This window comes from Drosophila guanche, unplaced genomic scaffold, assembly GCF_900245975.1.
Source record: "Drosophila guanche unplaced genomic scaffold, DGUA_6, whole genome shotgun sequence".
NCBI classification, from domain to species: domain Eukaryota; kingdom Metazoa; phylum Arthropoda; class Insecta; order Diptera; family Drosophilidae; genus Drosophila; species Drosophila guanche.
In genome coordinates this window covers 8,816,529-8,833,021 of record NW_022995743.1, presented here as the reverse complement: position 1 = coordinate 8,833,021, position 16,493 = coordinate 8,816,529, and the positions used below count along the sequence as shown (strand labels likewise).

Below are 16,493 nucleotides of genomic sequence, written 5' to 3'. Positions count from 1 at the left end.
GGGTATCTTTGGGCACAGTTCATAGTCTTCGCACTAATGTGATTTATGCAAATTGACAGAGATCTTAAATGGCAGGGGGATCGATCTGCAGCACGTGGGAGTCGTTGATTACTCGAATCATCGTTTATTAATGCAAATCGCTGACAAAAACCATTTGATATGCGGGAGTGGATCTACCAGCAACTCCCCTGTTTCCATATGTCAAGTGAAGTTAAAGAACTTTTGCTCTGCCTCAAGAATGCAACTAATGAATTTTCAGAGATCAATCTACAAAAACCCACATCTTAATCGAAAGTTTGTTTTACTATATTTAGTTTTTGTTTACACGATAAATCCATTGTGAAGACATTTATTAGACGAGTTGGAAGCTGCTATAAGTCCGGAGTGAATATTTAAAGACTGAAGCCAAATAAATTCGAGCAAATTAATCGAATGGCCAATATTCAACGGCTCGTTTATGCAAAACAGCCAATAAAGATCTTTTGTCTGAGCTTTGGGCTAATCTGTTTAACGCATTCCGCCGATCCACTGCCCAAAAGCCACAAGACTCCTCCAGCTGTGGAACCATAAAGTCTCAGAATGAACAAAGTTTGGACAGTTATGGGTCCGGTTGGTGTTTTGTTTTGTTGTGTTTTGTTTTGAATGGAAACTGAGTTTGCTTGGACCTTTGGGTGACAAATTCTGATTGATTACTGATCTCAATTTGTTCGAGTCTCTGCGGTCTTTCGTATGCAAATTTAAGGCCATCAAATGAGCCATTCCCTCGTCTTGAAATTAATAAACAAAGTCTAGAATTTACATCTATTCTTGCCTAAGGTCTGGCACGTGACTTTGGCTGTACAGTGTAGCTATTGTTGCACTTGTTGACTGCTGTCAAATCGCACGCGAAATGTGAAGGCCGACGATGCAATCGAGATGATTCCCCTTCCCCCCTGGCAGCATACAATGTATCTTCTCAAACTCCAACTTCAACTTCATTCATATTCATTCACGGGGTCGTGTCTCAGCCACCCCATTCATGCTTTATTCACCTCAATTTCTGATGCGAATCATAAATTAAATTTTACTGAATCGAGTTGCAGCTATGGGGAATCAATTAAAGTGATTTAAACACAAATTCAAATATTCTTTTTCTACTGGAGACACTCTGCAATGTGGCCAAAAAGTTGTCCGTGTCGAAGAATCGATATCTGCGGATATCTCCGCTGGAAGCTGGAAGCGTGCCATAAACCAAAAACCCGATCCAGCTTTGGCAAAGCATTAGAATGCTATTAAATATCCACGCAATGGAGAGCTCCCGCTGCCGCTGCATAGCAGTTGCTGGCACTGCAAAGCACAAAGTAGCAGCGCAGGAGGACACTCTGCCACAAAGGCCTGGCTGTATGCAGCAACTCGAACATTATGTTTGCCAGGAAGGTGAAGTCCTGAAACTCACGTGGCTTCTCGTTCATCTCTTTGTTGTGCTGTGGATACACTTCAGTCTATCTGCAAACTGGTGTGTGGTTTTATACACGGCAAGCGCAGAAACGCCCATCGATTGGTCTATAGTTTTGGGCGACTATTTTGGTCGCATTGGAACCTATAAGGATACATTTAACTACTCTTGACTTGGATGGTGTCTTGGATCCATCATTTGTTGTGTGTTCACTGTTCGGACATTCTTTACTTGTTGAATTAAATCGGAAAGCGTTCATCATCTCATATTTATATGGAAAGTTAATTAGTTTTTAGATGTAAGCCAGTGGGAGCAGCCGGAAATAATGGAAATATATTGAATGCCTGCTAGTTTATTCAGTGGCTTCTCGAATTTCACTACTGAATGTATAATTTTTGCATATAAATGTTCATATCGTTAGGCAAACACTTAACGCCCCCCAACTGTGTGGCGTAGAAATTGTATTCGCTTTGCCTTGCTAGCCGTTTTGAAGCATTTTTGGCAGCGCTTTAATTATTTATACAGTCAAACAGCCAAATTATAATAAAAAGCAATCTAAATTTTAAACGGAATTTGACTGCATACTGAAATTAGATGCTTATGCTAAATTGGTCTCCAAAGTTGGTTATAAAACGATCCGTGGATCGGCGAAACTGTTACAGTTCTGTCGCGTAGATCAGCGCTGAGAGTTGCCATCGAAAATGTGTCTTAAACTGGTAAATCACAGGGAACTCGCAGTGAGGAAGTGATGTGTTCTTGTTCAAAGTTACTTCATGTGTTTGCAGTTGTCGTGCCTCTTCGTACTGGCTCTGGCCGCGATCGTCTGCGAGGGGCAGAGGCAATACAATCCGTACCTGAGGAACCCCTTCTACAGGAACCTGTACTACAAGAACCGCGATCTGTACAACCTGCGTCGCTACTACGACGGCTTCTACAAGAAGTACAATCCCTTCATTGCCAACGCCCAGGCACGCGTTGTGGCCCAGTCCCGGGAGGCCAACTACGGCACGGGCTCCTATGTCTACAACTACGAGACGGAGAACGGCATCCACGCCGAGGAGCGCGGTGTGCCCGTCGACATAGGCAACCAGGAGCAGGAGGAACAGGTCGAGGGTGCCTACTCCTACATCTCCCCCGAGGGTCTGCGTGTAGGAGTCAAATACGTGGCCGATGCCAATGGCTTCCGTCCAGTGATCACCTGTTAGTAAGCCAAGTGTGACAGTTCAAGTTCAAGATTTATTTCTCTTTCAGATGATGGCGTTAACTCTGCCTTTTATGCCAGCCAGCCTGCCGCAGCCAATGTGGCACATACGAAGCATTGATCCAACACTCCTTCCTGTTCTAAGTTACTTGAGTGAAATAAGTGTGTTTGGGCTTCTTCCCAATAAAAAATATTTAATATTAACAAATTCGTTTTGCTTCTTGGAATATTTCCATGGAAATTACGTTTCTACTCGCATTGAATAATGCTTAAAGTCTTCTGTGGTCAAGTGACGAGCGCCATTTTGCCTTCTTTCGATTGAATTTGTTTAACCATTTAAGCTCTACTTAATACCATGACGTCACAAAAGCTCTTTCAATTTAGGTTTCAGCACAAAGGTGTGCTGTGACTTTTTGATTTTGAAAACATTGAAACCAAGACAAAACATCTTCGGTGTCGTTTGAGCACTTTATGGCTAGTGTAAGTATTTGATGTGGGTGTTAAACACGTTCCGTAAACCGTTCCGTCTTAGAGTCAGCAATCGAGAGAGTTTTGTTCATGTTTGTCTTCCCAGTGTCTCCGTTTTCACAACGTGTTTCTATAGCCAACTTAGAAAGGTCAGTGAAGAATATAAGTAAACACTGCTTACAGCTAAATATTAAACGAGTACAATCGAATAATATAATTTATATAGATATCCTTAAGCCAATTAAGAAGATTGCCTTATTTATGCCCACTTAAGATTATTCCTGAAGAACTGGTTAGTATTGGAAGGCTGCTTACTGCCTGGAGAATACTGGATATGCGGAGCATTGTTCTGGAAACAATTGAGGAATAATTATTATTTACTCCCTCATTTTGTTAGATTTTATTTGTTGTTGTAGAACTATGCAAAACATTCTTGAGGGCTATCCCGACTCTTGCTGTAGACAAAAATGGGTCAACTGTTGCTTATCGGAAATGTGAATAGCAAATGTACTTGGGGTGCTCGGAGCGACTACTTAGACGGAGACTTGTTTTTGTCTCGCCTTTCGGAGAGGAGAGCAACAAACCCATTAATTTTAAACGGAGCCCCTACATTGTGTGCACAAACTGTGGAATACTCGTATAATTTGGCAAAATGTCACAACAGTTTCATTATCAAATGCGTTGCGGCCTTTGATTCAGAATAATGAAACATTCGTTTCACAACCCAAGGGCTCCTCGCAGTGCTCTGCCATTGGAAATGCTTGCTTCTTCGTAACAGATATTTAGTGGGGTTTATTTTGATATATAAAATAACAAAAAATAATTAATTATCTTATGCTTAGCAACGTACCGTCGTCATATTGAGTTGGACAGATAAATAAATACGAAATAACATAGGAGCGGACTACAATGCGATTTCTCCTTCCTTTTCCTTTTTCCTTTTTTTGTGGTTTTTTTTTTTTCTTCGTTTTTGATGGCTTGTTATAGGGTTTGCCCGATAATTACTCGGCAAATGCAAGGGAATGGTGGGGTGTGGGTGTGGGTGGTTGGACTAGGACTGTTCGGATGGATGGGGGGGAGTTAGAGGTAGAGGGACCTTATGGCTGTTGATGAGGCAAAGTCTGTGAGCAGGCCTACTCGGCGAGTTGCTCACGCTCCAGCCTCTCCTGCTCGGCACGCTCCTCCTCGCGCTCCTCCTCCTCGGCCAGCTCGACCTCGTGCTGGAGCATGCGGATCTGGTCGCCCAGCTCCTTGGGCATGCGCTCCAGATGGATGGACTTGATTTGTGCTTTGATGTCCTTGGTCATGTGGTTGATGCGGAAGCCACGATGATCGAACTGGGCTCCGCCATTGGCCTTGTGCTGCTCCTCCACGTACTTGAGGGCGCGCGCAATGGCCTCTGGAATGGGCGGCGGAGTGGGAATGTGATCGCCCTCGGGCATGAAGCCACCATCGTTGGAAGCATAGTTGACGCGGTACAGCTTGCCATCATCGCCGGTGTACTCGTAGTAACCCTTGGCGTGAGTGCCGCCGGTGTGATGGAGCTTGGCCTGCTCCTCGCCGTAGATGCCGTTCTCGGTCAGGAAACTGTTTAGGCGGGGAAACAGGAGCGTTAGCTTGGCAGGAGGAGCTTGGAGGTTGGGCTGAACACTTACGCATGATCGTATTTGTCCTTCTTGCGGATCTCTTCCTGGTGCAGAATCTTGTGGCGACCCTCGTCATCGTAGTTGAAGAGGATGTTCCTCGGCGTGGTCGTGGTCGTGGTGGTGGTGGTGGTGGTACGCTCCGTGGTTGTAGTCGGCTTCTTCGTCGTTGTTGTCGTCGTGGACTGTGAGTGGGTGGTGCGGTGTGGGTGTTGGTTTCATTTTGCTCATTGGGTGTGTGTGTGTGTGGGTGTGTGTGTGCGTGTGCGTGGGCATGGATTTTGGAGTGGGGAATTCGGATTGGATCATGCAGGATACCTTATGAGGTTTTCATGTAGCGCGTTATGGTTTTGGATTGGTTTAGTTTGCAGAGCCGAAATCGTTCGTAAATCATTTTGTTTGGTTATGAAAGCGGGAAGGGTGGCGGAACAGGTGGGGGCTTTCTTTAGTGCTGGATGCTCGGTTGCAGATGGGTTTGTGTTGCGATTTGCGGTTCATGATCGGGGAAGCCGTACTCCAAGCGGATTTCTGGTACTTGGAACTCGGCATTACTTACTGTGTACAAATCGTGGCTGCGAACGAGACAATTGCATTCAGTATATTATTAATTACTAATTACTGCTTGAACTTACTTGTAGGGCCTGACATCGTGGACGTAGGGATTATTGAGCCCGGCATATGGCCCATAGCCACCATCGTAGGGATAGGGCACGTGGTGGTAGGCTCCCAGTTCGCGGTGATCCGTCACATGAGTGTAGGGCTGTGGCATGTGTTGGTAACGACCTTTGGGGGGCGATGGCAACAGAGATCAATGATTAGTATGCCGTCTGTGGGAAAAAGCTCTGGTCTGTGTGAGTGGCTGTGAGTGAGTGATTTGAGGGTAACTTTTGGAACGAACAAATAATATATATCTGCCTTGAGATATTTACAACTTTCGTTAGTTTCTCGTTTGTACAATGGATGGGTGCAGCTAGGACTGAAAGTGATTTGGTTTTTGGGGTTAAACTTCAGTCAGGCAAAAGGTCATCTTTCATTCCTAAACTGCAAATGATGGGGATGGAGAACTGGAAGAATGACTTCTTCCCTTCTCTTGTAATTGATTTACAATGATTTACCTAAACTATCCACGGCACCACTGCGGCCTATAAGAAATTAAATGTTTAATATCATGTTTCAGTTCTAGTTGGGGGGGGAGGAAGGCAGAGTGTACTCTGGTTAGTGTGGAAGCTCGGCTCAAGACATTGTCAGAGATGTTCCGAATTGCTTTTGCAACTTGCAAACATTTTTCAAAGGCCAGACCAACCTTGAGCTTGAACTTGGTTGCAGAGTCAACGGTTTATTCGTATAACTAAGTGTGTGCTTTGTACGTGTGTGTGTGTGTGTGTGTGTGTGTTAGTACTAGTAGCAAGATCGGGCTTGCTTGAGGGATTCTCTTTTTGCTGGCGGGTTAGTGGGCGGCAACAGCAACCGCATGCAGTCAGTGGGCGTGGTAGGCGCGTTAGTAGAGTTGGATCACGAAATACCTTCATTCTGGGAACTGGGATGGTACCGTCCGTCATCCAGTGACCTGTACTTGCCGGCGTTAGAATTTTGCCCTGAAACCGTATACTTGCCATTGTAGTCCTCGTCTGGGACGGGACTGGTGTGGCAGACAGCAATGAGAGCCTGCGGGAGTGGGAGTGGATTAGATTCGATTACCAACTTTGCAATTAAAACAGTGACAGGAAGTGGCCCCCAATGCGGGGACGAGTTGAATGCACTCCCGATCTAATGATTCAGCGGCGCCTGTGCCAATAACTTGCTCCGCATCGAGTCGGCACGAGGTAATTAAATGGATACGTATTTAGTATTTATTTTCTTGCTAATTGAACTCGCGCTGGCAACGTGACGGAGGCGGAGATACACGTAAACGGCGACACTGGGCGACACTTTGGGCAGGATCTTGGCACTGGACTACTTACCACGACCACCACAGCGGAGAATCTCAGCATGGTTTGGGTGAACATGTTTTGCTTGGCTTAGATTATAGTCGATATCCTTTGGGGTATTATCCTCGGGCTTGTTTGTGCTTAATGTTGTTTTCGCTCGCTGGTAATCCTTCTCTGAGGGCGACTGCAACAGGAATGTTTGGAGTTCGATCAAGTACGCTCCACTTATATAGAGATGTGCCGGTGGCAGAGCGCTTTCGGCGCAACGATCATCGACGCGGCGCTCCTAAAATTCTGAGACTCAGCCGCAGCCGCAGCAGCAGCAGCAGCAGCAGCATCCGCGTGCGAGAGTATTTGTGTGTGTGTGTGTGTGTGTGTGTGTGTATCGGTTCACCTCAGTTCAATTCGATAAGCCAAAAGAACAACAACTATGGCACCCACTCTCTTTTCCTCTCTCTCTCTCTCTAGCTTTCTGCTCCCGTTTGGTTTTTCGACAGTGACGTGCGTCGTCGCTCTCTTCTCTTGTCTCTTGTGCGTCTCCTCCTCTCGCTCGTTCCTTTCGTTGGAATGCAGCTTAGATGCTGCGCTCTCATTGGATTGGCAACTGAGGCAATATTTTTTATATGGCATATCAATGTAATTACATTTATAATCAATAAAACAATTTGTATAATTTGGCAAATGTCGTCTGCTCGCGGTTCAGCGACCCCTTAAACTTGAACTATAAAGATCTTTGTGCATCTTAGGATACCTCTGGCGGATGACGCGCTGTTTACTTGGCTTCTGTTGAAGAAATTCCCATGATTCCACTGAGAACTGTCATCGAAATTCTGGCGAACAATGAGAGCGAAACAGTTTTGGAAATCGCCTCAGTTGCTGATAATTATAATCGAAGGTAAAGTTCAGGCCAGGCCAGATAACGACTCTTGAAAAATAAAACATTAATTTAAATTCTGTTTTGATTGGTCATAGCCAAAGCACAATGAAGGGAAAATACTTTTGCGCGTCAAGGACGTGCGGGAAAAACGGAGCATGAAAACAGTAAAAAGTTTGCTCTGGTGGCCGTCGCTGCTGTCTCGAGGATAGTCCCAATGTGCAAGTTTTCCTGGAAAAGGTTCTAAACGGACCCTCATAGTGAGGGTCTGGCGTTTATTCCCTTCCATGCTCGGACGCCCGTTAATTTCTCAGTTGGGGTCCAGCGTTAACTAGCTGTGGCAAGCGATGACAACATCGCCGGCATCGAAGGAGATCCATTCAAACTTGTCTCAACTACCTGGAGGCACTCGGAAGCGCCATAAAAGTGCCGTAATGAAATCATAAATTACGCACCAGCGGAAACACAGCGAAGAAACAAAAACGCACAAAAAGATAAAAACAAATAAAAATAAATAAAAAACCATTCAGACAATGCGCGCGCCTGCCACAACGCGAAATGCATTAATATTGAAGTCGCTGGAGATGGAGATTTTGAGGTGGAGATGAGGATGAGGATGGGAATGCGAATGCGACTGACACTGGGGCTGGGTCTCTCACAGCATACAAACATATGTATAACCGGAATCGGAATCGGAATCGGAATAAGAGTCAGCAGTTTGAGCCGGCAGAAGAAAAATGTTGACAAAAGTGATTTTAATTGTTTGTAGCAAACGTTGACACCGCCAGCCAGCCAGACAGCCAGCCACTAGCGGCAGTGACAGCTCGGGGATCGGCTTGGAATTTGTCCTTAACGGTTTCGCAGTCTAGAGATGGATCCAAGATTACCAAGATTAAACACACATCTGTACATATGTGTGTGTAAATGGAAGCAGCCGAGGCGGAGAATGATTGTCAGCGGACTTAAGCCAATTAATAACCACCATAAACATAAACTGTGATTAAAACGCAACAGTTTGGGACACGGCAAGCCAAGTACCAAGTGCCAAGTGGCAAGTATCGATGCTGCGTCACAGTCACTGCACTCCAAAGGTCGTACGCTGAACCCAGACCAGCAGAGATGATATGGTACCAGGCCAGACCAGAGACGAACCACAGCAGCAACCGATTTGTTGTGTGAATCACGGCGCGTGCTGTTATTGTTTTTGAATCATATTTTGAATCATTTCGGCTGGCTTTGGGCTTTGGGCTCTGGCGATATCTATATGGGGACTATAGCATTCATAAAAGTCACAAATACTTAATAAATATTTAAATAAAATGACTTTTTAATCAATTACAAGTTCGATTTGTGATGCTCGGGCGGCTGGCACTTGATTTGCATGCTAAGAGTATTTGCAATCAGATATCAGATCAGATCTTCACACCGCAGGGAGCTGCTGGTGTTATTTTATTATAACAAAAAATGAACACACATACATATAGACTATGTTTATTTACGGGCCAGCCTTGGCATTGACCTTGTGATCACATTCTGTCCAAATCTCGCACTTTCTTCTGACGCGATGCGTCACTGGGGTTTCATTTCATTTCATTTCATTTCATATCACATCACGCGGCCAGGTAGGATCGGCTTGGACTGCTTAAGCTCCGGTCAAATCAAGTATTTACGATCCATTTCCAAGTTCAGAACGAGTTTTGACGAGTCGGAAAGTGTCGCACATAAATCTGTAATCTGCTTAAAACTAATTTCACACAATTTGAGTCGGCTTAGAGAGCAGGAAGCATCATCACGGGCACGGGCACGGGCACGGACACGGACATGGGCACTCCCCAAAAAGTGCCTCCGACTAGCAGGCGATCGATCACAAGTGCTGTTTCCTACAGCTCCAGAACCAGATGTAGCCTAAGAGGATCAGCGGCAGCAGTCGGCCATCAGTTGCCATCAGACTGCTTGCTGCGTTGCACAAGGGTCCGCGGCAGTGGCAGAGGAGAATGGCGTTGCCGGGGTTCACCTTCTTCTCGATGCAGCCCTCTTGGTACGGCTCCTCCACGACGGACTTCTCCACCCACGCCTTGTTCACGAAGACGTGTGTGGTGTTCAGCTGCTGGGCACATCCCCGCATCGTCTTGATCCACTGGTGTCCCTCCAGCAGGCTCATCGTTAACACAGTTTTCGAGCACATGGTCGAGTGGGGGCACTCGCCAATGCGCCCGAGCGGCTTCTGCGGTGATCCGCACGTCTGGTCCGCCTCATTGCACTGGAAGCACTGCAGAATCTCGCCAGTCATGCTTCCGACTAGACAAATCGCTGTTCCCACGACAGCCAGCAAGAACCTAGTTCCGACGCCCATTATGTATATCCGGATATGGAATGTGCAAAGCTCTGCTTCCGCAGTCGTTTGCGCCTCGAGGGCCTGAAGAGAACTGAAGAGAAATGAAGATTAAGCCGCGCGTTCATCCAGAGTGGAACATGACTAATACGCACCCTTCTGGAGCAATCCCCTGCCCGATATCGCAGTTGAACTAAAATTAATCTCAACCGACAAAAGTTTTTGTTTTTTTTTTTTTTTTTTTTTGGAGGGCGTTCTCATATCATCGAGTGCTGTGCAGCATTACGAATGAAATGAAATGAAATTTCATTTTGCTCTTCGTATAAAAACAACAATTTCCCGTAATCCATGCCCTAGTATTCCCGAGCATTTCTCTCACTTGCAATGTTGTCAGATAACAGATAACAGATGTTTCTCAATGCACCTTTGTTTGCTTCTTTGTCTTTCTTGCGCGCTCATCGCCTCTCCTCTCGGCTGCTCTCAGCTCTTATCAAGCATGCCTCTTCTTTTGCCATTCCTGTTCGTTGCCAGTTCTGTGCACTCAATAGGAATCGATTCCTATCGATTGTTCAACAACACCTAATCCCCTGGCCGAGCTCGGACTGTTGCAGTGGAATTTAATTGGATTATAATGACGGCATTGTTCCCGCTCTCGGTCCCGTTCCCCACATATGATTTACGCGTATTTTCACCCCCTATGAGTCGGATCGGGCCTTTTGGACAGACAGCCTTTAGCATTTCGGGCAAAACCAAATGAAATCTTTATGGGCGGGCATTGTATTTCGATCCATAAATACCCCCGCCGACTTTTGCGTGGGTTTTCACTCGGATTCGCATGCCAAAGATTTGCTCAATTATCATTTGCTCTCGTTTTTGGGTTTAATTAGTGCAGTCGGAGGGGTCAGCCCCTGCGTAAATCAAAATGGAATGTCTATAAATATTGTGGCGGCGCTGAAGCCAGTTCAGCCACCGAATGCCAGAGCACAGACTCGTAGATGGATCGCTTTTGGTAGCACTCGGCGCATTCACATTTTAATCGATACCATTAAACACAAACGATTTGTGCCATTAATTGCCGGCATTTGTTTCGCCCAACGAATTCATTTACAAAGCGCCATTTAGCTGTAGCAAAAACCAAGCAAAAACCCAACCCGAAACCCAAAATTAAAATAATAAACCAGGCGACATGACAAACTGCAATTGGAGCAGTGTCCAGGCCAAAACAATGAAACAAATTACCAGTCACAATGAGGCGTAATTGGATACGAGTTGAATATGTGGAATCTTCAGTCTGGGTTTGTGGCAACTTGAACCTGACACCTGGACGGCATGGGACTGGGACCGAGTTCAAAGCGCCTCCACTCCCAAAATTATTGATTGTAATTTCTAAAGGTGCTAAATAAAATAAACATCTCTCTCCTGTCGTTTGACCAAAAAAATCAAAGCAAAGGCATTCAAAAAAATTATATAAAAATGGGAAAATCGCATATAAATGAATTTCCAGTCTGACAAGTGTGAAAAAGAGAAATGTATATTCACATATTTATATTTCACAAGTATGATGACATCATGGCAATGGAATCCACAGAAATTGCTAGTTCCCCCTTGGGTTTGAGCTTTATCCGCATGCTTTTTGACCGCAGAATTGTCGTTAAAATTAATTCACTTTAGGCGCCGTCTGCGGCCAACTAAGTTGTGTGCAATTTACGAGTAAATTGTCAGGACACTCTCGTAAATTGCCCCGAAGGACGCAGCGTGGGCCAGCGAACGTTTTGTGAAATTAATTAATTGCATGCAAAACACCAAATTACGCATTGCCCAGGGGCAGTCTCTCTTTATTCATCTCCAGCCGCAATTCCAGATTTACAGCTCCCAAGCAGAGACTGGGAGGGTGAGAGTTAAAAGCTAACCTGTTGTTGCAGTTTCATTAGAATATAAATACAAATATACAGACTACATATGTACAGTCGATCCATCGTTAGGTGAGTAATCAATGAACAGTTTCGTAAGGTTCTACGACCTTTGTGATTCACAGTATCAAATCATCATTCACTTCCTTACCATGATCAGGTATTTGCAAAAATATTCGCAAGGTTCAATCAAGTCAAGAGTTCAGTTCCCCAGCCTATGGCAAACCTTGGCTTGTGGCGTGTGGTGTGGGCGTGGTGGCTTTCGCCCCAAAACATTCTAGAGTTGATGGGTTATGGGAGCTACAGCAATATTATGAAGGGGGGTGGGACTGCCCAAATCAATAGCCTGCCAAAGATGATTAATGAATAACGAATGCCTAAACCGTTGACCGATCTCACAGCTCGACTGACTGACAGTTATTGTTGTTATTAACGCTCATTAAGAGAAACGAGCGTGTCTCATTTGAATTTGATTTCAACGACACTAATTAGCTTTGATCCTATTTGGGGCTTAGTGAAATTTCAACCCCAGGCAATTAAGGTGACAAATCGATCAACGATCGCTTGAATGGCTTTCAAGGGGAAACAAAAAGATGAACGATTGCAGCTGATTGATCAATTGGATTTCCTTCGATTGCCATGTGTAAGGCATCCTGCGGAACGAGTCTCAATCGGTTGTCGGTGGTCTCTGCACTGCAAATGCATTGTGGCTCAGAAAGGTTAAAAGCAACCCGCCGTTGCCAATGCAAACGAGTTATTGCTCAGTTAGTTGCTTCAAGTATTTGACGGCTTGTTAGCATGCAGAGATCTGCCTGACTCATCTGCACGGGTTCGGTACCGGCCATATTTAATCCAATTAAACGATGCCAGCTGGCACATAAACCTAGAGACTTATTAGCCAGGCGGCCATCTCGATTGGAGACCCAAACTAAAATGGCCAGCGAGTGCATTGGGGTCGAGTCAAACGTAATCAAGTAGTCGACATGGGAACACGCTTCATGCTGGCACTGACTTCTCTGGCGCTGCTCGGCCTGTGCACGATCAGCTGCTCCTGGGGCCAGGAACAGGAACAGGAACCGCCACTGCCCATCAAGCGGGGTCGCTACATTCCCGAGCTGCACGGAGCCACCGGCTGGTATATGCCGGACAACAGCGGAAAGTATCGCCACGAGCACAAGCCCTACGATGGCGGCTACGGGGACCGGGGCCAGCCGTACTCTGCCGATCTGCGCAGCATCTTCCGCAAGGCCGAGGAGCAGCTGGCCGCCAGTGTGCAGGAGGCCAACGATGACTTCGCCCTGGGTCCCCGCGATCATCTGCGCTTCATGATCGACTTCAACTACAACGGCACGGGCTGGCAGATCATTCAGTTCGAGTGGGTGCGCGACGGAGACGAGACCCATCCGGACACCAAGAAATATAGTTACATCAACGAGAACAAGCTGTGGGAGATGGAAGTGGCGAAGGAGTCCTATCACTACCAGCAGCCGGACGACGGCTCAGACCTGAGCTGTGAGCCACCAGCGGAGGAGGTTCAGCCGGAGCCGGAACAAACCAACCTTAATGCCGAACAGGATGTAAGTGCCCAGCCATTCATGCGTATTATTTGTCTTCTACTTAAGCTCTTTGGTTCATTGACAGCCCGAGAAGATCCATGAGACCATCAATGACGTCCTGGAGTACATACAGCAGCGTATCCTGCCCACTCTGCCCTGAATGTTCAATGAAATGTATTTTAGCGTGTGAAATAAATGTTTTGCCTTCATTTGGAATCGAAAACCGCTGGACACACACTCAATAATCCCTGAACTTGTATGGCACATTGTTTTATTGTCAAATCAATTCACATTTCGACTCCATAACTATTTCTTCTTGTTGGCATTCGCCTCCAGGTAGGCCAACAGCTTGGCCACGTACGGCGGTGGCGGGGGAGCCGTGGGCAGGTGAGCAGCACTGGGCACGAAGCCATTGTCATCGGCAGTGTAGTCCACGCGGTAGAGTATGCCATCGTCGCCAGTGTACTCGTAGAAGCCCTTCGAGCGGAGGCCCTCCTCCTCGGTCAGCTTCTCGATGCGTCCGCTCTCCTCGGCCAGAATGCCGTTCTCCGTCTCGTAGCTAAGGAAGAGTCCAAGGGTTTTGTGCTCTCTGCTTTGGGTTCTCGTATACTCACAGATAGTGGTAGCCATCCTGCTCCACATCATCCTCCAGTCGGATAATGGCCCAACCATTGCCGCCCTCGCCTGTGCCCCGTCCCTTGGGCAGCTTGGCCGTCACATCGACAACTGCCGGCGGTGGTGGAATTGTGGGTCGCGGCTTGGGTCTAGCGGTGGCTCCTGCTCTGGCACCTGCCCCAGCACCGCCTGCTCCACCTGCTCGACCTGCTCCACCGCCAGCATTCTTGTCGCCCACATAGCGGTTGCGGTCTCCGGTGTAAGCTCCTCCAGCCCGATCGTCATGCTCGTACTTGTTGTCCATGTGTATGTAGCGGCCATCGTTGCCGCCGGAGTAGCGGCCATCGCCACCGCCGCGATAGCGTCCATCGTTGCCACCTTTGTGGCGTCCGTCGTCGGCAGTCGCCCGCGCAGCACCAGGAGGAGGACGATACCTTCCATCGTTCTGGGCCAGGGCACCAGCCACGCAGGCCAGCAGCAGAGCAATCTGCAAAGGGAAGTCGGTAAGTAATCCCGTCCAAGTGAAGCAAGTGAAGCACTCAACCTACCGTTATACGCAGCCACATCGTGGAAGATGATCAATGAGCAGCTGCGGCCCCAGGGGCCCAGCTTTATATGTTACGGCCAGCTGCACCACCGCACCACACAACGCCCACATGGAGTCAAGCAGAGTCAAGCTGCAGTCTGTGCAGTCCGGCCAGGTCTGGGCCAACAGTGCGATTGCTGCTGTGCCTAATTGCCACCGATCCGACCGGTGGGCGAGTTGATCAATAAAGCGACGGGGTTTACGATGCGATTAGTTCGTAATTTGATGGGAAGCAGACGGCCCAGTAGATGCTGCCACTTATTGGAGATTAATTGCAATGAGTTGACACTTTTGCAAAGGGGTAAGCTAACGTGAGGATCATGTTGGACAGTCAACAAGCACTCAGTGGCATCAGATTGAGTAATGCCTAAAAGTATGCTACGAAAAGGTGTATTGCATCAACACATTGCTCGAAACGGCTAACACGGAAAGTGTTGCATACTTTTGGGATGCAACTAAACGGCTTGCCGTAATCAGCAATAATTAATTATTCCAGTCCTAATGGAGCTAACTAAGTAACTGTTTTGAATATGCCCATAAAATACATTGAAGTAGTTTCATTGAAATCAATTTATTCAATTTTCGTTCAATGTTCCTACAGGTTCACTGTTCATACAGGGAGGAATGTGGATGCCGTGACATCGTCTAGCCCCGTCGGTTGTTGAACCCACCAGACGGCTGCTCTTGCGGCGGCGGCGGCGCTGTGGCCAGGTAAGCGAGTGCCTTCTGGATCGCTGGCGGAATTGGTGGGGGTGTCGGAATGTGGTCGCCCTGCGGCTGGAAGCCATTCTCGTCGGCGAGATACGTTATCCGAATGGGTATGCCCTCCGGCGAGGTGTAGGAGAAGAAGCCCTGCGCGACCTTTACAAATGGCACACAAGATGCAAATCCAAATTAGCTTCAGTTCATTGCAGTTGCAGTTGCAGTTGCAGTTGCAGCTCTCCAGCAAATGCCAAGTGCTGTCTGGTGCACGAACTCACCTGTCCCGCATTGTCGGTGCCAGCGTTCTTGAGGTAGCCCTCCTCCTCCACATTGATGCCGTTGCCCGTCTCGTAGGAGTACTTGTAGGAGCCATCGAAGTTCACCTCCTGCTCCTGCCTGATAATGGGTATCTGGTCTCCGGCCGGTCCTTGTGGCCGTGCCTGGCCCTGGCTCAGCAGCAAGGCTGCCACAACGAGCAGCTGCAAGGGGGGACCAACCAACTGAGTAACAGCCCAACTGTTCATCCAACAAAATCTCGTATCAGCTTACTGTGTATTGCATTTTGTATCCTCTGATTTGTGATCGGATCCTTTGGCGAGAGTCTGCTGCGGCTTGGCTTCGTTTGGATACTGTGGCCAGCATGGGCAACCGTTTGAATATTTATAGCCCAGTGCGATGCAGCTCAGAGACTCGCAGACTCAGAGAGATTGTGGCTTGAACTTTACAGTTACTGCACACAGCCACAGAGACCAAGTGTCTGGCAGATCGGAAGCCCTGCCTGCCCACTGATTGCATCTTCCCACCCACAACTAAAAATGTTTGCTGCTGCTGCTGCTGCTGCAATTTGTCGAATAACTCGTACAACACGACAGAGATGACCCTACAGTGGGGTATGGAGTATTGAATATTCTTTTGTAATCATCTGCCCACTGGCAATGCCCACTGTATGTGGCTTCGATCACTTTGAGTCGTGTTGTACATGTTGTACATGAAAGCCGTCGTGGCTGGGCTGTGGCATTCATAACTCCTCAACTCAGCTCATCCTCAGGCAGCTGCAGACAAGGACAGCACCATTAGGTGCTTCTATCAATTTGTCAGCTTAAACATTAGACATTTAACCCATGCAAGTTGGCATTCAGAGTCCGATTCGTGCTACGTACATGCACACAACCCAACTATGACAGCCACCTGACCATGATCAAGTCTGGCACAGTGCCTCACTGACTGACTGACCTTTGGCGGA

The 16,493-nt window shown here is 47.2% G+C and overlaps 6 protein-coding genes across 9 annotated transcripts; 2 read left to right on the top strand and 4 right to left on the bottom strand.

Moving 5' to 3' along the window:
- Nucleotides 1–2,093: 2,093 nt before the first annotated feature.
- Nucleotides 2,094–2,793, top strand: LOC117584059 (endocuticle structural glycoprotein SgAbd-9). Of its 2 annotated transcripts, XM_034272804.1 has the most exons (3): nucleotides 2,094–2,151; nucleotides 2,221–2,635; nucleotides 2,687–2,793. In XM_034272804.1, the coding sequence occupies exons 1-3, from the start codon at nucleotides 2,137–2,139 to the stop codon at nucleotides 2,755–2,757; spliced, it is 501 nt and encodes a 166-aa protein (XP_034128695.1). In that variant the 5' UTR covers nucleotides 2,094–2,136; the 3' UTR covers nucleotides 2,758–2,793. The 2 variants fall into 2 exon arrangements, with proteins under 2 accessions (XP_034128695.1, XP_034128703.1); XM_034272812.1 differs by lacking the exon at nucleotides 2,094–2,151 and having other exon boundaries at nucleotides 2,209–2,635.
- Nucleotides 2,794–3,881: 1,088 nt separating this feature from the next.
- Nucleotides 3,882–6,879, bottom strand: LOC117584036 (larval cuticle protein LCP-30). 3 transcript variants are annotated; one of them, XM_034272777.1, is made up of 7 exons: nucleotides 6,709–6,879; nucleotides 6,271–6,412; nucleotides 5,863–5,889; nucleotides 5,380–5,530; nucleotides 5,304–5,319; nucleotides 4,760–4,932; nucleotides 3,882–4,691 (listed from the first exon to the last, which is right to left on the bottom strand). In XM_034272777.1, the coding sequence occupies exons 1-7, from the start codon at nucleotides 6,751–6,753 to the stop codon at nucleotides 4,238–4,240; spliced, it is 1,008 nt and encodes a 335-aa protein (XP_034128668.1). In that variant the 5' UTR covers nucleotides 6,754–6,879; the 3' UTR covers nucleotides 3,882–4,237. The 3 variants fall into 3 exon arrangements, with proteins under 3 accessions (XP_034128668.1, XP_034128684.1, XP_034128676.1); XM_034272793.1 differs by having other exon boundaries at nucleotides 6,361–6,412; XM_034272785.1 differs by lacking the exon at nucleotides 5,863–5,889.
- Nucleotides 6,880–8,888: 2,009 nt separating this feature from the next.
- Nucleotides 8,889–10,152, bottom strand: LOC117591993. The gene is made up of 2 exons (XM_034285438.1): nucleotides 10,037–10,152; nucleotides 8,889–9,975 (listed from the first exon to the last, which is right to left on the bottom strand). The coding sequence occupies exon 2, from the start codon at nucleotides 9,900–9,902 to the stop codon at nucleotides 9,414–9,416; it is 489 nt and encodes a 162-aa protein (XP_034141329.1). The 5' UTR covers nucleotides 9,903–9,975; nucleotides 10,037–10,152; the 3' UTR covers nucleotides 8,889–9,413.
- A 2,590-nt stretch (nucleotides 10,153–12,742) lies between these two features.
- LOC117592601 lies at nucleotides 12,743–13,570 on the top strand. The gene is made up of 2 exons (XM_034286483.1): nucleotides 12,743–13,368; nucleotides 13,433–13,570. The coding sequence occupies exons 1-2, from the start codon at nucleotides 12,775–12,777 to the stop codon at nucleotides 13,505–13,507; spliced, it is 669 nt and encodes a 222-aa protein (XP_034142374.1). The 5' UTR covers nucleotides 12,743–12,774; the 3' UTR covers nucleotides 13,508–13,570.
- Nucleotides 13,571–13,601: 31 nt separating this feature from the next.
- LOC117592600 (larval cuticle protein LCP-30) lies at nucleotides 13,602–14,630 on the bottom strand. The gene is made up of 3 exons (XM_034286482.1): nucleotides 14,511–14,630; nucleotides 13,962–14,449; nucleotides 13,602–13,906 (listed from the first exon to the last, which is right to left on the bottom strand). Exons 1-3 carry the CDS (start codon nucleotides 14,526–14,528, stop codon nucleotides 13,654–13,656), a joined length of 759 nt encoding a protein of 252 aa, XP_034142373.1. The 5' UTR covers nucleotides 14,529–14,630; the 3' UTR covers nucleotides 13,602–13,653.
- A 508-nt stretch (nucleotides 14,631–15,138) lies between these two features.
- LOC117592602 (endocuticle structural glycoprotein ABD-4) lies at nucleotides 15,139–15,894 on the bottom strand. The gene is made up of 3 exons (XM_034286484.1): nucleotides 15,800–15,894; nucleotides 15,529–15,729; nucleotides 15,139–15,409 (listed from the first exon to the last, which is right to left on the bottom strand). Exons 1-3 carry the CDS (start codon nucleotides 15,890–15,892, stop codon nucleotides 15,194–15,196), a joined length of 510 nt encoding a protein of 169 aa, XP_034142375.1. The 5' UTR covers nucleotides 15,893–15,894; the 3' UTR covers nucleotides 15,139–15,193.
- Nucleotides 15,895–16,493: the final 599 nt, after the last annotated feature.